The sequence below is a fragment of the Styela clava genome, chromosome 3 (genome assembly GCF_964204865.1).
Source record: "Styela clava chromosome 3, kaStyClav1.hap1.2, whole genome shotgun sequence".
NCBI lineage: Eukaryota > Metazoa > Chordata > Ascidiacea > Stolidobranchia > Styelidae > Styela > Styela clava.
The window spans coordinates 16,398,273-16,423,855 of NC_135252.1; the positions used below are offsets into that span (position 1 = coordinate 16,398,273).

The window sequence follows — 25,583 nt, forward strand, 5'->3', positions numbered from 1 at the left end:
ATTTGATGTATATCTTTTCTTTGGGCTGAAAACGTACATATATTTAATTGCACTTTTCCATTTTGTAAACTGTATTGTTTGTAATCTCATCAGGTAGATTGGCTTTGAATATTTGAGAAGTTGAGCAAGCCATGAAGTCTGCAATCGTTGTGTATTGTCAGAAACAGTAGATTGACTTTTGAATATAGCTCAGTAGTGATGTTATGAAGTAGTTTAACAATTGAGTGAGTTTTTACGTTATCATTTATTGCATTTAGTTTAGATTTAGTTGAAATTTAGTTGTATTGCAAAATGAGCGGGAAAAAGAGAAAGTATGATGAAGATTATCTTAGGTATGGCTTCATATATACCACAGTGAAGGGCGAGGTTGTACCGCAATGCATTTTGTGCTTTGAAAATCTCAGCAATGACGCTATGAGGCCAACTCGCTTACAGCGACATCTTAAAACAAAGCACCCTGCACATCAGGAAAAACCTTTAGCTTTTTTTCAAAGCAAAAAGGATTCATTTAAAAAAATGAGGACTTGTAGCATAAATTCATTTTGTCAGTCGCCTTCTGCAAAAGTAGTAGAAGCTTCTTTTGAAACTGCTCATATGATTGCGAAGCAGAAAAAACCGCACAGTATAGGGGAGACATTGATAAAACCGAGTATTTTAAAAACTGCTAGTCTTGTTTTGGGAGAGGCGAGCAGTAAGAAACTTGCAAAGATTTCTCTTTCGGATTCTACAATTAAAACAAGAATTGATGAAATTGCACACGACATTGAACTTCAGGTTATCGAAAAAATAAAGCTGTCGCCATTTTTCGCCATACAATGTGACGAAACTACTGATGTTGCCAACTTGTGTCAGTTGTTGGTATATGTCCGTTTTGTAGGATCAAGTTCAATTGAAGAAGACATGCTCCTTTGCAAACCTCTCGAGACGACCTCTAAAGCTGAAGATGTATTCAAACTTGTTGCTGAATTTTTTGAAAATAATGAATTGAAATGGGATAAACTTGTAGGTGTCTGCACTGACGGTGCGCCGGCTATGATAGGATCTTGTAGTGGATTTATTGCCAGAATAAAACAAAAAAATTCCGACGTTATTGGATCGCACTGTGTCATCCATCGAGAGGCTTTGGCTTCTAAGACTCTCTCTACTTCGATGAAAGATAAGCTTGCGATAATAATACGAACCGTCAACTACATTAAAACTAGTGCCGTCAATACACGAATGTTTGCCAAATTCTGTAAAGATATGGATTGTAATTACGAGAATCTGCTTTTCCATACAAATGTTCGGTGGCTATCGAAAGGAAACATGTTAGCACGTGTGTATGAGATGAGGAATGAGCTTACGCTATTTCTGGAAGCTCAGGAAAAATACGATCTTCTCCTTTATTTCAAATCAGATGAATTTGTGCTGGTCATGGCCTACCTTGTGGACATTTTTGAATCTCTGAATAAATTAAATCTACTATTACAAGGCAGAGAAACTAATCGAATAACTGACTACGGTTTCATTCGTGCTTACATAGCGAAGCTTGAATTATGGTATCGCCGAGCTCAACAAGGAAACGCGGCCTCATTCTCCAATCTCGATACTGCTCTTGACGAAAAACAAATCAAGCTTGATGGTGATTTCAAGAGCGATATTGTGTCCCACCTACGTCTTTTAAAAGAAGAATTTGAACGCTATTTTCCAGATTTGAATGACACAGAACTTCCAGAATGGAAACTTACAAGAGATCCATTTCGTGTCGATGAAGACATTCTTCCAAGCAACTTGCAAGAAGAATTTTTGGATATGAAATTTGATTCATCTGCAAAAGACGACTTTGAAGCCATGCCGCTAACCGACTTCTGGGCAAAATATGTACGCATATATAAGAGAGTAGGTAGCGTAGCAATACGCACTCTGCTTCCGTTTTCATCTACCTACCTTTGTGAAAGCGGGTTTTCTACTCTGGTGAATATAAAGACAAAACAACGGAATAAACTTCAATGTGAATCAGATATGAGATGTGCGTTATCTGCTACAGTTCCTCGAATTAAATTACTTGTTTTGCAAAAACAGATTCACCCCTCTCATTGACGTTATTTGTGAATAAAATCTTGTTTCGTTGAATGCATGTTTGTGCCTCAATTTAGGGGGGGGGGGGGCGCGAAATCTGTACGATTTTTCAAAGGGGGGCGCGGCTCAAAAAGTTTAAGAACCACTGATCTAGACGTTTTGTTTTGCAAGCTGGATCTTGCCGTTTTTGGTTTTTCAAACTGAATCTAGTTGTTTTTGCAGGCTGGATCTAGCCTATTTTGTTTTGCATGCTGGATCTAGCCGTTTGCTGGCTGAGCCTCAATCAAGCCGTTTTTTTTGCATGCCGGATCTAGCCTATTTTGTTTTGCATGCTGGATCTAGCCGTTTTTTTGCATGCTGGATCTAGCCGTTTTTTTGCATGCTGAATATATCCGATTTTGTTTTAGCAGGCTGAATCCACCAGCCGTTTTTTTGCAGGCCGGATCATTCCTTTTCCAGTCTGGATCTAGTCGTCTTTAATATTTAGGCAGGATTTAGCTGTTTTTGTTTTTGCATGACCGATCTAGTCGGTTTTGTTTTTGAAGGGTCAATCTAACAGTTTTTGTTTTTGGAGGCTGGATCCAAAAGTTCTGGTTTTTGCACGATAGATCTAGCCGTGTTTGTTTTTTCATGCTGAATTTTGCAGGCTGGAAATAGCCGTTTCTGTTTTTTGCAGGTTGGATGTAGCCGTTTTTGTTTTTGCAGGCTGGATCTAGCCGCTTGTTGTGTACAGGCTGGATATAGTTGCTTGTTTTGCGGGTTGGATCTAGCCGTTTTTGTTTTCAAGCTTAATCTAGCCGTTTGTTTTGGAATACTGGATCTAGTTGTTTGTTTTTGCAAGCGGAATCTAGCCTATTCTGATTTTGTACGTTTTTGCAGGTTGAATGTAGACGTTTTTGTTTTTGCAGACTCGATCTAGTCGTTATTGCTTTTACAGGCTGAATCTTGCCGGTTTTGTGTTGCATGCTGGATCTAGCAATTTTTGTTTTTCCAGGCCGGATCTAGCCGTTTGTTTCGCATGATGTATCTAGCCGTTTTTGTTTTGCAGGCTGAATCTTGCCGATTTGATTTTTGCTGGCTGGAACTAGCCGTTTTTGTTTTAGCAGGCTGGATCCACCAGCCGTTAATTTTGCAGGCCGCATCATTCTTTTTCCAGTGTGGATCTAGTCGTTTTTTTATTTCTAGGCGGGTCCGATTTGATTTTTGCTGGCTGGATCTAGCCGTTTTTGTTCTTACAAGCCGGATCTAGCCGTTTGTTTTGCATGCTGGATCTAGCCGTTTTTGCAGGCTGAATGTAGCCGTTTTTTTTTGCAGGCTTGATGTAGCCGTTTTTCTTTTGCATGCTGGATCTAGCCGTTTTCGTTTTTGCAGACTGGAACTAGCCGTTTGTTTTGCAGGATGGATCTAACTGTTTTTGCAGTCTGGATCCACCAGCCGTTTTTTTTTTGCAGGCCGGATCATTCCTCTTCCAGTCTGGATCTAGTCGTTTTTGATTTTGCAGGCTGTATCTAGTCGTTTGTTTTCCTGGCTGGATCTAGCCGTTTCTTGTTTTACATGCTGGATCTAGCCGTTTGTTTTGCGTGCTGGATCTAGCCTTTTTTTGCAGGCCGGATCTAGCTGTCTGTTTTGCAGGTTGGATCTAGTCGTTTTTTTGTGCATGCTGAATCTAGCCGTTTTTGTTTTAGTAGGCTGGATCCAAAAGCCGTTTTTTGCAGGCCGCATCATTCCTTTTCCAGTCTGGACCTAGTCGTTTTTTATTTTTGGGCCTAAATGACGTTTTATAATTTGTAATTTGATAACAATTTTTCTTAAAAAACGTTTTAAGCCAACAGAAGATTAATGAACCTGTAAGCGATGGTTTTTATGCCTATTTACAAGTGATCTTAATACTTTTTTGGGACAAACTCCCCCAAACAAAATTGAGGCAGACAAGAGGTTATTTCCCTCTGGTATACCACCAATAAGATCCTGGCTTTCCTAATGCTGATTATACATACCCATACTGGCAACAGATAGCATTGATCCATACCATCCTTTTCCACATCAACGGTACACATTCCCAAGCACTTTTCACAACTAGCAAAGAGTTGCAGGAGTTTCCGTCGACTAACGATTCATTTCTCCTTTATAATCTCGTATGACTCTCCTTCTCTAGAAAATAATTAAAAATCAAATGAAAATGTATATGAAATTTGCCGTCAAGGATCAATACTTACCCACTGCATAACTCATCTGAAACACTATTTAAGTCTGAGCAACCGTCTGTACTTGAGTCGTCATCAATTTTCATAAGTGTCAGAGTCCACCTGTGTTTTGAAGAACTGTAACGGGCAACTACCAGATCACATTGTAAGTCGACAGATCTTGTACCGTAAGAGGATTGGCTTCTGCAACAGATATTGAATAATTAGAAAGAAGCAGCTTCACAATAATATAAAACCTAAAGCTGAATATATGTCTAGTTCTGAACGTTCACTATGATTTCCACGTCTCTGCAGTTTCTGAGTGTGTTTAAACTGTTGTGTTACTATCTGAAATGGCAAAATCTAAATCAGAGATGGGCAAGGTTTTTGGACCGGGGGACAAAATTTTGCAATATCAAAATTTGGTTTTGACAATTTCAAAATAGATTTGAGATGAGGAACGGTCAATTGAGATCTGTGTTTACATTTGTTGAAATTATTCATCAGACCAATGAGCATATATACAATGAGTGGAAACTTGCAAAGATTTGCTCATTTTGGTATTGTCCCCTGCATTTTTACGTCGTCCAGCTAAATGGTTCGTTGCATATTAAGAAAACGCATTGCTCGCTGCCAAAATCCCTTGCTTCAGCCGAGTCGGGTGCGAAATTGGCCGTATTGAGGACTGTAATTCTTCAATACATATTTGGTTTTGGGTTTCGAAGTATGGTACGCTGAAAGCATACAACTATGAGCATATGCTTATTGGGAATGCATATCTATTAGGCAGAAAACGTATCTACAGAACCGAATATGAACCAGTCGCCGAGAGGGGTGCGGTTATTTATGTATTTATTCATTGATATAACATGGGATTTACATATTTATCCATGGGAGAGGAAAGCCGAGAAGAATGCCTAAATATATGGCGAACCACGGCCTCTCACAATCATAGCTCTGTCCTCCATATGAATCACATGGCTCTGCGAGCTATTCGTTTACCTATTAAAAATACTGATTTTAACTATAAATTACTCTGGGATATCTTGCCTTTGAAAACAAAAGCCAGAAATTGGAAGAAAATCAGGGAATGAAATGTGTGTATTATGTAATGGAGAACATGAGTTTGTTTCACATATTTTCATGTATTGTAAATTACAAAAAATATTTATGAAGAATTTGTTTTAGATATATTAAAACTGATTAGAATACATTTTGTTATCAATTTGATTCTTGCATATCATTTAATTTTAACGATCCTTTATATAGTCATATAGATACTGTTGATTTGGATGCAATTATACTTTTGTCATCAATAGTGAGAAATATTTCAGGACTGCTATTAACTATGTGAGCTATTTTTTCTGCAATGCAAAATACATCTTGCGTCTGCTATTTACTATGTGAATTAATTTTTCTGCAATGTAAAGTATTTCCATAACTGCTTTTACTATGTGGGCTGTTTTTTCGGTACTCTTGTAGTATGTGTACCAGGTTAGGTTACGATTCTCCTTATTTTTGTTCTATTAAAAGTTCGGGAATTGTCTGTGTTACACAAGTGAATATCCCCTACCGATAGAATTTAGTCCATTTACACAACTTGATATAAAATAGGCGAACAAAATTAGTTACCTTCATATTGGTACACATACTTCTGGAGCACCATTTTTTTTGTAATGTAAAATATTTAATATGTGAACTAATTTTTTTGGAATGCAAAATATTTTCTACAGCTTCTGTATTTTTCATATGTCACTTTTCATTTCATCGATAATACACATGGTCTGGCACATTGTTCATTCTTTGTGGAGATTTTGGTAAATTTACAGATGGAATAAGACCGACATCCAGCTTTTTTCTGTTTTACAACTGTAATACAAATTGAAGTATGTAAACCCAGTTGGTAGACACCGGAACCATGTGTACCAGGTTAGGGTCTACTACATACAAGCATTCCCAAACTTTTCAAGCCGCACCCCCTTTTTAGAATTTGTGAAGTCTTGCGCCCCACCTCAAAATAGTTAGCTAACAATAATAAGCTACAAATAACAGTAAGGCATAAGTGCGTTTTATTGGAAAAACAGTTGAAAATACATGGATGGAACGAAATAAATGACAAGTTTTGATATGCAAATATTTACAAGTTTTGATATGTATAAAATTAGCCAAGTCCAGAAGTCAGTATTTTAAACTAATAGAGAGAGAGAGTTTATTTCGTTCGTCAAACCATGAACATATATGAATTATAATAAAAAAAAACAGATGCTCAGGTGTTTGACTGGGAGACAACGTTACAACATTTGGGGTCATTTAACAGGTTCGGTGTTAAATTCTTCAATAGCTCTCATATACCGTATTCACAAGAATTTTTGATTTGGAAAGTACGGTACTAAATAATCATGTTTTGTCCTAAGATCATCATTTATTCAGCTGATAAGTTGACATGTATTGCATATCAACTGCATAAAAATGGGTTAGCAAGGATACCTATTATTTGGAAAATTTGTCTACTAAAAATTAATGTGATAGGACATGGGTTTTTTATGAGCAAAGATGAGGAAAATTCTATTATTATAGCACTTTAATTATAAACATTTGATAATAGTAATGAAATCATGAGTATATTTCTTTATACACTATAATTTGAACACATCAAATTATAATACTTGATTATGACTGGCAAGTGATTTGGAGGATAGTGACACACATTAATACATGATCAGGATTTATGATATGAAATAAAGTGCTCATGTACATATCTATATTCGGCTACAGAGCACGTATCATAGAATGAATTTTAAGGCGAAATATTGATAATATACTGAAATAGCAATGATAAACAATAGGTTATTTTTAAATAAGTATTACCGGTACTAAAAAATAAATAAAGTGCTCATATACATATAGATATTTGGATACAGAGAAAGTATCATAGAATAAAATTCAAGGCAAAAAATTGATTAAATACCAGAATAGCAAGTATAATAAACATTAAGATACTTTTAAACGAAGTATTACTAAAAAATAAATAATGTGGTCATGTACATAGATATTTGGATACAGAGAAAGTGTCATAGAATTTAGGGCGAAATATGGATGCAAGTATGATAAACAATTTGATATTTTTATAAAAAGTGTTACTAACAAATAAAATAATAGATTATGGAGTTCCAGCAAGTGTGCTCATAACAAATAAAAAGATAGCAATTCATTTACCACAGTGAATTAAATTCATTACACATTACTACTTGCTATAACACGGCGGGCACATGATACTCATCGTGTTTTAAACTTTTTTAAAGGTTTTGCTCGCTCCCCAGAACTCTCCATTTTTTATTTGTTTGTATTGTCAGATTGTGGACTTTTCAAAATAAACTATCTATATCAATGAATACAATATCCCAGGTCACCACTTGGCTGGTTCATATTCTGTTCTGTAGTTAAGTTTTCTGCCTAATAAATGGTATGTATTCCCAATAAGCATTACAGTATGCTCATTCGTTCACTCATTGAGTGATTTTAATTACGGTTAATATAAATAAGTTCATATTCCATGTTGCATCCATGATTCAGTATTTATTTTGTTCAATTCCAGTAGTAATCCATACCATAATTAGGTTATTTTAATAAATGCATTGATATAAAACAATAAAAATGAAATTAGTAAATATAAAATACATATCATAAACATATAATTTTATTTTTGAAATAACGCTTTACATAAATTTTTCAATTCCCTCTCAAATGGGTTGTTTATTCTATAATTCTCTATATTTTTCTACATATTATGGCCATTTTTATCTGCTTTTTGAGAAAGGCAAAATGGGGTGTTTTATTTTCGAATATAATAGAATTTCTCATGGTCAAAATTTTATATCTCACTATTGATTACAAAAGTATAATTGCATCCAAATCAACAGTATCTATATGACTATATATAAGGATCGTTGAAATTAAATAATATGCAAGAATCATATTGATAACAAAATGTATTCTAATCAATTTTAATATATCCAAAACAAAATCCTCATAAATATTTTTTGTAAATTTACAATACATGAAAATATGTGAAACAAACTCAGGTTCTTCATTACATAATACACACATTTCATTCTCTGCTATTCTTCCAATTTCTGGCTTTTGTTTTCAATGGCAAGATATCCCAGAGAAATAGTTAAAATCAGTATTTTTAATAAGTAAACGAATAGCTCGCAGAGCCATGTGATTCATATGGAGGACAGAGCTATGATTGAGAGAGGCCGTGGTTTGCCATATATTTAGGCATTCTTCTCGGCTTTCCTCTACCCTTGGATAAATATGTAAATCCCATGCGCGGCGGTGTGGCTCAACGGGCTAAGCGTTAGGAATACGCTCGCCACCGCACCTCTAATTACTCTGCATGGGTCCGCAGGTTCGAATCCCATGCAGGGATGGTTATGTGCAAGAGGATTGCTGGACTCCTCGCCGCCGTTGGGTGATTCACGTAACCGCTGATCGGTTACGGCTTCCTCCACCAACAAGTCCATGCTTCCGAAAACAAACAATATAACTAATCCCATGCCCGACTTGGAATGGTAACCGGACGAGAGGCCGTGGTTCGCCATATGGATAAGTCGTCTTATCGGCTTTCCTTTCCCCCGGGATAAATATGTAAATCCTTATCCTTATCCTCATTATCCTAATAAATACATAAATAACCGCACCCCACTGGGCGACTGGTTCATATTCTGTACTGTAGCTACGTTTTCTGTCTAATAGATATGCATTCCCAATAAGCATATGCTCATAGTTGTATGCTTTCAGCGTACCATACTTCGAAACCCAAAACCAAATATGTATTGAAGAATTAAAGACCTCAATACGGCCAATTTCGCACCCGACTCGGCTGAAGCAAGGGATTTTGGCAGCGAGCAATGCGTTTTCTTAATATGCAACGAACCATTTAGCCGGACGACGTAAAAAATGCAGGGAACAATACCAAAATGAGCAAATCTTTGCAAGTTTCCACTCATTGTATATATGCTCATTGATTGAGTCAAATGGAACTACGATAATCATATATGAATGAAAACGTTTGAAAGTTCATTTCATTTTGAACAGAACGGTGGTAATATCCTAGCATCTAAATAAATGTTGCTACATTTATGAAAAACTATTCGGTGTATTCTGTGATAGCAGGGATAGACGATGATTGGTTTGTCACAAACGCGACAGCAGCAATGGCAGACAATACGTATCGGCCGGGATTATACTATTATAAGGATCGTTGAAATTAAATAATATGCAAGAATCATATTGATAACAAAATGTATTCTAATCAATTTTAATATATCCAAAACAAAATCCTCATAAATATTTTTTGTAAATTTACAATACATGAAAATATGTGAAACAAACTCAGGTTCTTCATTACATAATACACACATTTCATTCTCTGCTATTCTTCCAATTTCTGGCTTTTGTTTTCAATGGCAAGATATCCCAGAGAAATATATTTAAAATCAGTATTTTTAATAAGTAAACGAATAGCTCGCAGAGCCATGTGATTCATATGGAGGACAGAGCTATGATTGAGAGAGGCCGTGGTTTGTCATATATTTAGGCATTCTTCTCGGCTTTCCTCTACCCTTGGATAAATATGTAAATCCCATGCGCGGCGGTGTGGCTCAACGGGCTAAGCGTTAGGAATACGCTCGCCACCGCACCTCTAATTACTCTGCATGGGTCCGCAGGTTCGAATCCCATGCAGGGATGGTTATGTGCAAGAGGATTGCTGGACTCCTCGCCGCCGTTGGGTGATTCACGTAACCGCTGGTCGGTTACGGCTTCCTCCACCAACAAGTCCATGCTTCCGAAAACAAACAATATAACTAATCCCATGCCCGACTTAGAATGGTAACCGGACGAGAGGCCGTGGTTCGCCATATGGATAAGTCGTCTTATCGGCTTTCCTTTCCCCCGGGATAAATATGTAAATCCTTATCCTCATTATCCTAATAAATACATAAATAACCGCACCCCACTGGGCGACTGGTTCATATTCTGTACTGTAGCTACGTTTTCTGTCTAATAGATATGCATTCCCAATAAGCATATGCTCATAGTTGTATGCTTTCAGCGTACCATACTTCGAAACCCAAAACCAAATATGTATTGAAGAATTAAAGACCTCAATACGGCCAATTTCGCACCCGACTCGGCTGAAGCAAGGGATTTTGGCAGCGAGCAATGCGTTTTCTTAATATGCAACGAACCATTTAGCCGGACGACGTAAAAAATGCAGGGAACAATACCAAAATGAGCAAATCTTTGCAAGTTTCCACTCATTGTATATATGCTCATTGATCAGACTAAAGGTCTGTTCACAAATGTATGTGGAGTCAAATAACACCAACATTCTCTGAGCCGATTGTCGTATATTTCGAAACCTGACATCACTCAGGGAAGCCTAAAAGTCATTCTTTTTCAAGCTCTTTCAAAACATAGTCACATTGAGTATCGATCAATTCTAATTGTAGCTCTTGTGGTGCTATTGCAGTGACTTGTGTAAAAGGAGACCAAACAATTTGAAACGATTCTTGGAGTTTTTCGAAATCTCCGAATCTCCGGCAGAATTCTTTATGGAGATCATTCAGTAATTTTCTATATTTTATAGCGTGCTTGGGTGCGTCCTTCATAGTCACTAGGGTGGGGAAATGCGCAAATCAATTGTTAGATAGTTGTTCTGATAATAAAGTCAATTTCGATTTGTAGCCTCAAAACATTGGTGTACACTTTATAAGCGAAGAGGTCATACACGTTCACACGCTTCCCCCAAACTTAACCAATGTACGTGAGAATGATAAAGCAAGTCTTGGTGATCTATTTCTTCGAGGAACTTGATAAACTGACGATGGCGAAGCCATCCCATGATTTTTTTTCTTGCTTCATCCTTGGGAAAATTGTGCAATGATACACCATCTCTGTGAGTGTTGGAGCAACCTCCAATTACACAACGACTAGGCATTTTAATACAGGAATAGGATATTTACTGTTGCGCAGTTTAGATATAACGTCAATTTACTGTACGGTACCGTGTACTGGCGATGTAACAAAAAATAACGGATTATAGATTCACAAGAGAGAACAAAACCCGATACAGAGTGTATTCATATACAAAGAATACTAAAAATATTAGAATATGTTACAATACAGCAATACCGTAATAGTTCAGCAGAAAGAGTTCACAGTCATTGACAACATTGCACTGAAATTAATTGAAAATACTGGTATAGGTTTCAACATACTACGCCGTTTTAAACTGTAATACCCAAATAACCCAATAGAACTAAGTCACTGACACACCGTCCAAAATAAAAACGCGAATCGCCCAAAATGCCTTTAACCTAATGTAAAACTCCGTTGACGAGTTCTCACTACTACGTCATCATCGATTTCTGACGGGTCAATTTTCATAAAAATTCGAGTCTCGAAAACTAAGTCGAGTTCATGTAAATAGAAAACGTCGAGAATCCTAAAACAAAATGTAGAATCGAATTCCCCCCATAAAATGTTGCTTGCTAACCCACCTTTAACATCAAATCAACACAATGAAACAATTTTACATGCTTTATCAGACGATTAATTATTTTGGTATTGTATTTGTTGTATCTTTTATAATTTATATTATTAAGTAACTTATGTCCTGAAATATTTGTGACATTAGTATATTTGTTTTACAGATAAATCGTCTTGCAAATCCCACGGAAGTGACTGTCACAATATATAGGCGGTTCCTCACTACAGCATTTGAATTCGATCTCAACTGAGCTAAACTCGACGAACTATGAACAATGATCAGCCTATTAAAACAGTCTAACTCTGGCAATCAACTCTGAAACTGTGATCAGTGCCGTTTCAGAATATTTATTCGGGACCTATTAATCAGACTGCCGCTGAGCTCGGCAACTGTGAACTGTCTAAACCAGGGGTCGGCAAACTTTTGTCGTCCGCGGGCCAAAATTAAAGGTTGCAAGTCATTGGCGGGCCGCACATATTTTTAGGGAGTTAAAAACCGAGAGAGTGGCCAATGAATCACATTTTTTCACACAGATTTCAGTTAAATTTCAAGCAGCACGCGAAGACTGATCATTTGATTAGTTTCTACGCCATTAAACCATTTGCACAATTATAATCAATTTATAGGCTCATTAAACGAGTGATTGTGAATTATATACTTGTTAGGTTATAATAGAATTTAGTGTCTCAAAACAAATTCTGTTACGTAAAGAATATAATCGTCAATACGGTTGTTTTGTTAATATAATTCAGTGAAGCGTCGCGGGCCGGATTTGGCCAGCGGGTCGTAGTTGGACTAAACTGGACTGGACTAAACTATAACCGGTCCTTTTATTTTAGACTATCAGCTGCGACATCAAATTAATTTGTAAAGAGATATTTTGGGCACTCGTTAGACCGTGGTACTATACATTAGTGATCGTTTATAATTTGTGCTTTTTTTAAAGATATATAATATTCGTGTACAAAGTAGCTTAGCTTTGTATATATAATAGTTTCAAAATTCTATAAACTATATCACTTTTTCACTATAATATTCTTGTTAAATTTTTAGATTTTGATGAAAGGAAATGTTTTAAAGTATTGTATTGAAAATTTTTTTTGCGTCGACACAATTATGCATATATATATAATTGCTATATTCATCGGATTTTGAAAATACGCCATCACATTTTAATTATGCAAGTTATTTAGGCACCTAAGTTTGGCTACGAATAAAACTACTTTGCGTCAGAATGTGTTGATTGCTTTCTTTTTTCATCGTAATTGAATGAGCCCTTATACAGAAGCTAGATTTTGCTAAACAAAATTGTAAATTTAGAATGAGATTGTGTTAACATTTTAAAAACCAATGAGTTTCCAGATTTGTGTACGGATTACATCAATAACATCTCTTTTTTATTTAAGCTTCTTCAAAAAGAAAATAAACAGGGTTGTCCAAAATGAACCGAATATTCGAATATCAAAGTATTCGAATACATTTTCGGCTGATTTTCGAATAATTCCGAATAGTAGCCACTTTTCGCCGTAAACGTGGTGTTTCGTTTTACGGGAATCTTCAAACGGATTTTTACGCGTATTGTAATGACGATGAATCGGCACTTTGATTGTTTATATTCTGTGCGACCGTACGTCGCATAGTGTTGCGACACATTTGCACGTTTGCGTGGGTGGACATTGCCGACATTCGTCTACGAGGCTTCTAATTTACAAATTCATTTCCATTACGTCAAAAAATTGACAATTACTGTATTTCCCCGGCTAATAAGTCGCTTTTCTAGGTCACCGAGATAAAGTGATTTGTGACCCTTTCGTTTCGCCGATTCAGCAGAACACGACAGGAAAACACAGCTGTGAAATAACCCGTGGACGTACAGTGTATTACTTATCACATTCCAAAATTATTTCAACATTCTGGTTAATAGGTTGTCCAAAATGATTGCCGCTTTACAACTTAAATTTACCGCTCAATTGTTAAAAATAGTTACCGTAATTCTGTGAGTATGATTCTACCAAACTAACATGATCTGGTTCTAAACATTTAAAATTATTAGCGCATATCAGCATAACTGAACAACAGGGACACAATTTTTTCTACCCGTCTTATTGGAGGCCTATGGAAAAACCCCTTTTTTGAGTGCTAAAAATAGACATCGTCCAATTTGCCATGTAGACTTATTAGCCGGGAAATACGGTATTTATAGCAGTCATTGTTACGATATCCAATAAATTGTCACAAGTTGGAAAAACAAGTCGATTTATCAGAAAATAATTTCTGGCAAATAATTCTGATAACGATAGTTAAAAGTATCGATCCTTTACCAGGATGATTTTTTGTTGCGCAAAATAATGCAATCCATAACTGGTACTGGTATCGACAATCTGTGGACATAAAATGTGTGGTGGACTGACCGATTTTATTAAATATTTATTCCTATTTTTATATTGATAAAATAATGAAAGTATTAATACCAAATACCACAGGTATTTGTGGACATGAAATACGTGGTAAACTGCCCAATTATAATTTCGGATTCGTATTTACAAAATAATTAAACTATTATAATTCTAAAATGCAACGGCGATCTGTGACCCTAAAATGTGTGGTAAACTGCCCGATTTACCAACATTTAAGTTATGATAATAGAATTAAATTAACACGGTAAGGCATTTTAAATAGTGGTATCGGTCATGGATTCGAATATTTTGCGCAGCACAAAATCATCCTAGTAAAAAGTGCATACTTTTAAATACAAACCAATGGCAACCATTATCCAAATTAGTTCTCAAGAGCGAGATTAAATATAAATTATTTTTCCGACTTGTGACAATTTTTCGCGAGTACGAACATGAGAATCAAAAACTAATTATATTCGGCACAATATCACGGCAATTTGTGTACATAAATTGTGTGGCAAACTACCCGATTATAAATAGTTTTTGATTCCTATTTTCATATTTATAAAATAATAAAAGTATTATTACTCAAACATACAAGGGCGATCTTAGGACTTAAAATGTGTGGTAAAGTTCCGGAATATAATTAATTTTTGATTCGTATTTTTGTACTCACGAAAAAATTGTCACAAGTCGGAAAAATAACTCATACTTTATCCCGCTTTTTGGCAAATAGTTTGGATAATGGTTGGTATTTAAATATATGGGCGTTTTTTTAGGATGATTTTGTGTTGCGCAAATATTCAAATCCATCATCGATACCACTATTGCCGTATTAATTTAATTCTGTTAACATGACTCATGGTATATAATATATATATATACTGCAATAATCTGCAAATATGAAATGCCTGGTAATATAGCTAGGTTGTAACTTGTAGATAGCAGTTATTCCATTGCTTATTGTATGGAAATTCCTACATACATTTAGATAAGCTTCAATTAATGGATTTTATTTTCGAAGTATTCGAAATTTCATATTCGAAAAAAATAATTTCGAATGTATTCGAAATAGTGAACTATTCGGTTTTGGTCATCCCTGAAAATAAATAATATAAAATAAGAGCGATGCCGACGGATAATCTGGCAACTGAATTTTTCACGCATGGCGCTCTCTCATTTCTGAGTTTCTAGGGAGCCGTACCTCTGTCATTGAGCTCTGGAATTTTTTTTCAAGTGTCTATTTTTCGTGTTTTATTTTCCATTTATTTAGCTAATGTTTGGCGTGATGGTCATATAAATAGAGTAACTGCGGATAAACTGACCCACTGATGTCCATTACTGCAATAAGGGTAAGCAACAAAGGTTCAATGATCTTTTGGGAACGGGCTTTCCGAAGCGTTTATTGTGTTACTCGCACATAGGATCATTCTGTATTTTTAGTTGAGTGATAGCATCAGTTAGTACCTACGTCCTACGCCAGGGGTCGGCAACCTTTTGTCGCTCGCGGGCCAAAATTAAGGTTGCAGGTCATTGGCGGGCCGCACATATTTTTAAAAAGTTGAAAAATCGAACGGATGGTACTTTTTATAATAAAAATCAAGCAGTGATACATCTCTCAAATAGAGTATAGATTTATTTCCTCATTGCATCTCATAAAATTCCATTTGAATTTCCATTTGGCGCCATTGAACCCTTTGCACTTAGCATCAACTTTTCTGCGTTTTGTTGCCATTTGCTTAATTATAATTAAATTATATGCTCAATAAACGAGTAATTGTGAATTATATAATTGTTAGGTTATAATATAAAGAATATATTCGTCAAAACGGATGTTCTGTTACCATAATTTAGTGAAGCGTCGCGGGCCGGATTATAGTGCTCCGCGGGCCGTAGGTTGCCGACCCCTGTCCTACGCCGTTGGAGTGATGATCTTTTGCTAAATGATATTGCACTCCTGTCTATAGTTTATGCCTATGCTTTCGATTCGGTATCTCAGATCTGGCTACTATTTAGCATCGTACAAGAGGCATTTTTACTGCGATCACAAAATCAACGTTTTCCATGGCGTATTCATTTAGTTGTTCCCGCTTGATTTAAGATTCTCAAATCGCAAACAATAACAATTTAAACAGTGTCTTTATTCGTTATAGAAACATTCTAATAAAAATTACAATATTAGACGGCAGACATTCATTATTATTATGCATCAAATGATCCCTAGTTTTATTTCATTGCAAGCCAAAATCATGAAATATTTTCGATGGTAACAGCCTAAATTAACAAACAGTTTAGCATTGATATATTGCGTGTTGGCAACCCCTCCCCAAACTAAGCTATTTTTTCATTTGAGCTATATATAATTATAAAGTAATAAGCAATTCAGCTGAGAATTTCAAATTTGAAGCAGCGATTTTTAACACGTTCCATCGGCAACCGCTCGTGCCATTACCATCAGGCCAGCAAACGCTTCTTCACCAGTCGGTAAAATTTGTCTGTGAGGAAATTAAAGAATATATCAGGGTGGCCCAGAAGTAGGTATACAGTTATTAAACTATTTTATATGCTTTGAAGCTACTTGCAGTTCACTTTGGGTTACTTGAGTACCACAAAAATTGCTTATTTTTTTAGATAATAAATCTAGTGTGAATTTTACATTAGTTTTCTAGCTTCTTGGAAGGTAATAAAAAATAAATAAAATAACTGTATACCTACTTTTATGCCACCCTGTACAGTATATTAAAATTGGGGTATAAGAAGACAATAAATCTAATAAGACAATATTTAAAAAGATAACATGATATCTTACGCTTCTGGAAGGGCAAATCCGTAACGTCCTTGATCTCGAAGTTCTGCTGCGAATGAGCATGTGATTCCCTCTTCATAGAAGTAATCTGCACTGCTTCCAGTCGCCACATCTGTTAAAATAGAAGTTTAGAATCTTGAATACAAGGAATTTTATAAATTATACAGTGAAAATTTTTGAAAAAACAGTGAAAAACCGTCAAAATATTATCGAGCACGGCACTGAAATTTGAAAATAAATAAAATTTATTCTCGGCTCAGAATTACATAAACCAATGTCATTTGGTACTTTTGTCCAATTCACAATGTTAGTACTATCATATTCAATAAAATACTATAAAAAGGTCAATATGAAGTTGATGAACAGAAACTCACAAATAACATTGGCGATAGATCCGGTCTCATATATTTTGCCGTGAACAGCTCGGATGGCATCTATGCTGTCTTGTCCAACTTGTTCCTTTACAATAATGTTTAGGTTTTATTATCTAATTAAGAATCGGCGGATTGGGTAATTATTATTAAATATTTTTTGAAAATAATGATGTTGGTCAATCTAGATTGTATGGTACCGAAGAGTTGCACACACCAGATGGCCAGTTAGGGACAAGCAGTGGTGACGATCGAAATATTTGAGGGATTTAATGGCTTCGTTTTAAAAGATTGGTTAAGGTTCACAAAAATAATTGATTACATACCAGTTTAGTTGCGTCCTTCGTCGGAGTTTCCGACCATCCATATGGATACATCCAATATTGGCTGTAAGCATGAACATCAATGTAAGCTCTGACATTTGGAATGCCCATCACAAATTGCTTTTGGCTGTAGACCTCGACCTGTAAAAAGTTTGAGAGCGAAAAATTTTATTCTGATATAGTGAATCAATTAACTTTTGTGCAGTGTATTCTGACTTCAATAATTCTTTTTCCTGTCATAAATGTTCTGTCTAAAAAAATAATACCCCACGTTGTAAATTTGTCTTATATGTTTCTGTAACATTGTTGCAATAAAATATTTCATTCTCTTGCCAACGGATATCTTAAAGAAATGAAATAGATTCTTTTATTGTAACTTTCACAATTATACTGGTGTAGTCGTGAAGCTGTTTTGATTAACACGCATAAGACTTTTTTCAATAGAAATCTCCAATCTATGATTTCGATGGCACCTGACAAGGTACTTCGCAAAATTGCAATTTTGATTCTAAAGCACTTACCTCGCTAAAGGGTGCTGGTCCCCGGAATGTGTCACTGCAACATGTAGTGCTGGATCCTCCAGGAGCTGATATGAAATACAATACGTAATTAAAACCAATAGTTTCGTTATATTTCAATAAAGTACTTTCACATACTACACTTTATGAGCACATGGTTCAACAGCTCTCCCGACGGATGGAGTATGACAGTAAGAATATAAATGATTCGTTATGTGGATTAACAATAATCAGTCCTGTTTGGTTTAGCATTATTCAAACCTAAATGCATTGTTGGCACCGTAATCTGTAATGATTACATGCTCAAAATTAAAATTTATCAATTTTATATGAGGTTTTGAATTTACCTAGGAAATCAAATGTTTCCATATAATCCATGTTGCGCAATATGTTTACGGCAGTGTTCGTAATCAATATCGGCTATCTATCGAGTAATGTAAAAATCCGTATTTGAATAAATGATTATCACTGAGTGTTTTGAAAAGAAATCTATTAATCATGAATGGCATACAGTATATACAAGTGAATACAAAGACCTACAGTGTATGCCATGATATCGTAAGCTGACTTGACTTGAAGAGTGTATAAAGACCCGGCAATAATCCTGCTATATGCAAACCATAACAAATTCCTTCCTTTGGAGGTTATATACAAGATGATTGTTATAAAATAACATATAATATTAAATAGTTAGAAAGTTAATTAACAAACGTGATTTATGTTTTAATATTATGACTAACAGTTCCAGTGATTGTCCCAGTTTCTGTTAGGATCAACTCCGTAGCATTTTGTGAGGCAATCACTGTTTGCCGCCGATCTTGTTTTCCTCCACATTCTATCCTGGTAAAAAATATCACATATTGAGTCGAATTCCAAGCTTAATACATTACTAAAAGTATATTTCCCGGCATGTGGCATTCACATTCTTATTAGTGTCATGGACCATGTTGTCACGGTGTTCATGTTGTGTAGGCTATATATTTTTTTATGTTTATATGCTTATTCCTTATTCAATGCTGTTTTGTCGGGACATTCTCGTAACATCCGAATTTGCATTATAAGACTCCGACCACCCATTAGCCATTACACGTGTGAAAGTAAATATATATATCTTGCTCTCTTTTTAGGGCGATGGGCTGAAGGCCGGCTGCTTTTTATGTTTTGAGTGTGGGGTCGCCGTACTAATAAACAACCAATCGGGAATCTTGAGTCTTCTGATCTAAAAACCACAGTAGCAAAAACTTATCTGCGCCACTAGGAATCCACGCGGGGCAAAAGTAATTAGATCTAGAATCTAGATTGCAAATGATATGGGCGGATAGAATTGATATAATGCTTTATATATGAAGGCATGTAATATTTCGTAAATCACGGAAATTATTCAACTTACTGTAGTCCATGTATATTCATAACCATCAGGATTAGAGACAGGAATGAAATAGATGTCAACTTGATTCATCACGTTTGTGACTGCATCGTCAATGCCATATCTCGATGTCAACTGTTAGGGAATCAAAAACCATGTTAGCAGGGCTGGATTACCCATTGGGTAAAACGAAAGCTCAGATGCTCAAATATATGGACACGAAGTCCAAACGGATTAAGGGGATGCGATCTGTCACAGTGGACTTCACCTAGCCACCGGATATCAACTTACGCGAATACACAACCGCCACAAGGTGTAAAATTTATAATTGTGTCAACTTCATCGCACACAAAAAACAAGTTCTACAGAAATCCGGAAATTTTTTAAAATAACTAAAAGTTTAATAGTCTTCTAGCGAAAAATACACTCTATAACCATAAAAAATTTCGAAGCAATTTTTTTTTAATTGAAGAGAAATAACAACAGATCTGACATAACAACGATCCATACGTACATTTCGTGTCCAATAGGCATGTGCCTGGGTAGCACAACATACATTTTTAATCTGCCGCAGTCGACTAGCGGTTTAAGACGGTGTTATAAGAACGTGTTCTCATAATAAAAAATTATACATTTCATTTTAGATGAAATATCCGATCTCACAGAATATTTAAAAACAAAAGCAAATAGTACGATTTTTAACCACTCACAACCTTGAAGCAATTGGTCTATCACCATCAGTCAATAAAATAAGAGATTTTTTTTCAAAAAGTAACAGGAGGAAGAACAATAGCAGAAGCATAATAACAAAATGATCCTCAGGTTGATTTCGTACCAAATAATTTGAGTTTGTCACACGACACGTACCCCAATATTGGACCGGTGGAAATATATTTTTGCTCATCTTATTAGGAATATATGCTACCGGAGATACAATAAAAAGGATACAATGATATCGATGTAGAGTAGACACACGCATTCCATACCACAGCAGGGTAAGCAATAAGCACAGTACGGCAGGCAACACAAATAAATGGGGCTGACTCGACCAGAATTCAGCGGAACATCGTGTGACAAATTTGGAACGCTTTTTCTTGCACGGAATTTTATTAAAATAATAGGTAATAATATTCGCGGTAGTTATATCAAGCACAGGTGAATTGATTTCACCCTGAAAATATGAATGGAAACTTACTTGATTTGCTACATACATGCATGTTGCCGGAGTAACCCATTCACGTGCGTGCAATCCGCAATTAATGACAAATGCTAGGCGACCAGCTCCAGTGCTAACCTGAATGTAACGTTATCACTGTTACTGAAAGCGGTGATTTATGAATGTTTCCCCAACCATCGATTTCCGCAATATTGGTCAATCGGAAAGTTGTCAATGGTGACGCATTAAATGAAAGTTTAGCTGCCGCTCAGCCACCTTTTTCACTCATACAGAGTTTCAGTCATGGTTGCAGACATTATCTCGTTTTTGTCGTTTTGCTAGCACTTACTCATATTTTAGTTATGTACTCGATATTTAGGTAAAAATCAATTAACTCGATGGTTATTTTGTCGTCCAATGAGCTTTAGTTTAATTGCTTCGTTTAATTAACTTCGTTGAGAGCGCCAATTCCCAAAATGACTTCTAATCTAAACTAAGCATCACAAATTTTGCAAGTTTAAAGTATAAGAGATATATATATATTCTTGGTCGCAAAGATCTATTGTTCACATGCACACTTAAGGAAAACTCTGAGGTATAATAACTGAGAATAACTATGTTTTGCAGTTACGAAATCATTTACCGATAACGTAAAAATCATAGAAACAGAGTTCAATCCGTGATACTTCAATGAAATCGTAACATGTCTATTGATATTAGGATATATTCATATAAATATATATATATGTTATTTATTTTTACGCAAGCAAGTTGTTTGTAGAAAAGTGATTTCGGTATTAATATGACATGCAGTTGAAGAATGAATTTTGAATGAAAAAAATGAATTCCATGTATTCACCTACCTTTACTGAACGTATATCTCTTCCTTCATAGCTTTTCCCAATGTTGGTGACTCCTACCAGGGCAGAGTTCATAGATACAAACTCATCAATCCAGTTGGATATCTATAAGCAATTGTGATAACATAATATGACGTGGAAATGCGAAATGCCATCAGTATTATGTCGAACTGAGTTGATGAACAACGGGATCAGCAAACCTATATAGACCATCTTGTTGAACTTCGTATCGTTATTCTTTTGTGTTGTATCCCATGCCCCATCAAATAATACTCTCTACTTCTTTCTGAGTGTATGCTTGAGATTACATACTGGATATTGCCGGGATACCTGAATTTCATATTGAGTTTCCCAGAAAAAATATCAAGCCCCTCAGATTTTGAAAAGTCGCTTTACAAAAAATCAACTTCTTTTTATTTTACCCAAATTTGAGAAAATATTTGGAAGAGTTCATTTTTTTATACAGAATTTCTGCGCAGAAAAAGAATCGGCATCGTTGATTTACCTCAGAAAAAGAATGGTATTTCTCATAAAATTGCGGATCTGCAGGTCCAAGTCTTGGTGCATTCAGATCTACCTGATTTGCAAATGATACTTCAAGATCTTCCACGAACACCTCGTGTGAGATTCTTAAAACAAAAATTTATTTCTAATAATTGCCTCAAAATTGTATCAGTGCTACACAGAAACGATGCGTATCGTAAGAGCCTGTTCACTATCGACTTAAATGTTAAGGGCTATGGGTGGTATATCGCTAAATACTTCCCTACAGCAAGACATTTTGCCGCAAGACTGGTGTGTGTTCAAACAGCCGAAGACAAGCGGAACATAGTAACAGATCGAGCAGTGCATTGCTATTCTGATGGTTGATATAAATCTTCGAAAATTTAAGCCTCAAATTTAAAAAGGCGAGATTGCATAAAAATAAATTAATATATTACTACTAAATATCCAGTATACAATATTACTCGGTATTTAAAAACATTGACTGATCTCATTACCCGGATGATCTCTACAGTGATGTAATGCAGAATACACCCGTAACTACTGCCTAAACAACTGACCTGTTTCTTGCGAGTAAGACGTCAATTTTTGGCTTCCAATCTGGCGAAACTCTGAAGTCAATAAAATCTCCTTCTCCGCGATAATCGGACCAGACGTCCATCTGAAATATAAAAATACCTCTATTCACGAGTGGAAGATATGAATGTTGAATCGGTTACTTTGATCGGCATTGTAACTTTTCTGCGATAATGAATTTAAACGAAATTGTGATCGTTTTTAACCCTTTTGATATAATGCTGTAACACAATTTTCGTAGTGTATTCCTCATATTGTAAATAATTTATACTTTATAAGTAAAGTTATTAAATTGTTTATTGGCATGTTGTCACAGGTAGGTGTAAAGAAAAATCAATAATGTCGTTTTTATTTAAGCTGATACTAACATTCACAGAATCCCCAAATCCTTTGATTATTTCATGTTGTAGTTTATTCGGAAATGCACGGTAGACCTGATGACTGTAAAAAAAAAAAAAAATCGATACAACAGCAAAGAAGAGCTACAATGCGAATGTGCAATAATATTTTTAGATTCTGATTTGAGCTTTTTTGAATTGAAATATACTGAATTCGAAAGTATTATAAGAAAGTTTTTGTTAGGAACGCTAAACAATTTTGCAATCATAGTTATATTTAGTAGGTTTTAATGAGTGTACACGCCATGACTTTGACCTGTTCTGTGCATAATTTAAATGGACTCTTGTGCGACTTGAATATATCACCATTAAGGGAGGAGAGAGGCTTGAGTAGTTATATAAGGAATGAATAAATCATATTATTCTTATTTAATAAATTAAAATCATTTATTGGGATTAACTCGTGTTTTATATTTTAATTCGGACCAAGTACAATAATATTTCAGGCTTTTATTAGGCGGATATAGTATACATATATCAGTTTTCACTCCGGTATAGTTAAATATTGTATGTAATATGAGAACTTAAAATAGTGAGTCAAATAATGATTAGCACTGTGCAGAGCCATTTGGCAAACATAATCTTACCCAGTGTAGTCTACTTTTGCCAATGCAACGCTCACGAGAGCGCTGATCAATATTGCAATCTTCATCTTCTGGATAAAGGTTTATGATTTGAAGGAACTTTGCCGCACGCTTTTATACAACTTTTTGCGTGTTTTAAAATTGAACACGTCACCCCTGCTCTGTGGAAATATCTATTTTAAAAACAAATATGTACATACCGCTGATAAACCGTAGACAAGTCGACAATGAATTGCCAAGAACACACATTTGAACTTCCGAAACATCGTTTAATTTAATATAAGCTTATTAGAATGATGTGAAGCTACCATCCACCTCCCTCGTAGTTTTGAAAAACAGTTAGTACTGACGCGAGTTTCGTAAACATTTCCAACTAAAATGATTTCTTTTCATGTTATATTTTTGAAAGAAGTATGAGAATGAATATGCTAATAAATTTCTTTATTAATTATATCCTGTGGCTGCATTGCCTTTATTTTAAAGATTTTGTTTGAATGGGAGTCAGATCCATAAAAGCCATCAACATGTGTATAAATTGAAGTCGATTTTTTCATTTTTAATCAGCAATTCGTCACTTTTATCGCATTTTTGTTAGAGTTTTTTCATTTGTGTATTCATGCAATCCATTATATATTTCTTAATGTGTATTGTTAGAAACGGACTCATTTTTATTCAGAATTCACAACTTTTACCATAAACCGTTAATCGCTTGGCAAAACTCGCCGTAATTTCGCACTTATCCCACGTTCTAGTTCTAAGTCATGTCTATTTAAATCTTATTAATCTTCTATAGATATCAATATAAATATTTTCCTAGATCAAGTTTGCCGACCTGCTTTCGACCGACTAAAATCTTAAAAATCGCTGAATATGCAGATAACCGCACACACGCATACAAAAAAATCCACCGCTGCCAATAAGGAGGCTTTGTGGGCACATTTCTATGGAATCGCCACAAAAATTTGCATTTTCTCTATTTCATTCAATTTGTTAATTGGATTATGTAATCATACCAGTAGTAAATTTTCATTATTTATTGGAGATTTATTCGAATCATACAATTTAGATCTGAAGCTTAACTAATTTTTAGTCGTAAGTGTTAAAGGTTCCTCAGAAAACTTTGCTAATTATCTTATTATTAAAACAGCAAAAAATAAATATTTTCAAATAAATGTTACCAGACGCTTGGCATTAGAAAAAATTCCGCATTCTAATGCCACTGCTACCGTTGCGAATACCATTTATCACAATATTCTTGGAGTGAGACAATAATGCTTACTGCAGAAATAATCGTAGGATCGTTCCTCAGTCAAGACACAGAATATTCGGAAAGTTAATTTCAAAATCTTGGCAAAACTTTCATTTAGTACTTATTAATATGATTTATCGGGCTCGCCCAGACTCAAATACTGTATGTGCTGTATATCGTATTTTACGCATGTACGGTACTGTATTCATCCTGTTTTAAAAAAACACAACAGGCGCTGCATGGAACTGGTTCAAGGCTATTTTGGGGGATATTCTCTTGAATTCACTCAACACCAGACGCAATCGACTAATCGAGATGTGGCAATCGACCGGTCAATCGCGATCGACGTGTTTGCCACCCCTTCCGTAGATCTAGGTATTATTAATTACAAACTTATTATATGATAGGCTAAAATTAGGTTTTACGTAGGCAGGAATAAATATGTAAGCAGGTGTTCGTTCTCATGTGGTTTATATGAATTACGTTTTCATACGTAATTGTGATAATGCACGGGAACAGATGGCAAATGTAAATATTTCGACACAAAAACAAATATCACGAGTTCTCGACGATGAATAAATATCCCTAACTTTTGACTAATGTGTTCACAAACATTTTCACCCATATCAGTAAACGTGGTTATGTAAACAAAAAAAGTTTCGTGACTACATGTCAAA

At 35.3% G+C, this 25,583-nt stretch overlaps 2 protein-coding genes across 2 annotated transcripts; one reads left to right on the forward strand and one right to left on the reverse strand.

Annotated features, from left to right (window-relative positions):
- The first annotated feature begins 757 nt into the window (after positions 1–757).
- On the forward strand, positions 758–2,118 carry LOC120327805 (zinc finger BED domain-containing protein 5-like). The gene has a single exon (XM_039394167.2). The coding sequence runs from the start codon at positions 901–903 to the stop codon at positions 2,077–2,079; it is 1,179 nt and encodes a 392-aa protein (XP_039250101.2). The 5' UTR covers positions 758–900; the 3' UTR covers positions 2,080–2,118.
- Positions 2,119–16,374: 14,256 nt separating this feature from the next.
- LOC120343437 (carboxypeptidase B-like) lies at positions 16,375–23,725 on the reverse strand. Its single transcript, XM_078110720.1, has 14 exons — positions 23,661–23,725; positions 23,044–23,116; positions 22,660–22,760; positions 22,101–22,224; positions 21,599–21,700; positions 20,787–20,873; positions 19,973–19,987; positions 19,604–19,714; positions 18,954–19,053; positions 18,217–18,281; positions 17,699–17,836; positions 17,376–17,460; positions 17,005–17,113; positions 16,375–16,690 (listed from the first exon to the last, which is right to left on the reverse strand). Exons 1-14 carry the CDS (start codon positions 23,723–23,725, stop codon positions 16,612–16,614), a joined length of 1,254 nt encoding a protein of 417 aa, XP_077966846.1. The 3' UTR covers positions 16,375–16,611.
- Positions 23,726–25,583: the final 1,858 nt, after the last annotated feature.

What these genes read in the sequence shown, in the direction of transcription:
- LOC120327805 (XM_039394167.2), top strand. Translation starts at nt 901, where the DNA reads ATGCTCCTTTGCAAACCTCTCGAGACGACCTCTAAAGCTGAAGATGTA.
- LOC120343437 (XM_078110720.1), bottom strand. Translation starts at nt 23,725, where the DNA reads ATGAAGATTGCAATATTGATCAGCGCTCTCGTGAGCGTTGCATTGGCA. An exon ending in GTCTTACTCGCAAGAAACAG is followed by an intron (nt 22,225 to 22,659) that starts GTCAGTTGTTTA and finishes TTTTGTTTTAAG; the next exon opens with AATCTCACACGAGGTGTTCG. An exon ending in ATCTATCGCCAATGTTATTT is followed by an intron (nt 17,114 to 17,375) that starts GTGAGTTTCTGT and finishes CTATTTTAACAG; the next exon opens with ATGTGGCGACTGGAAGCAGT.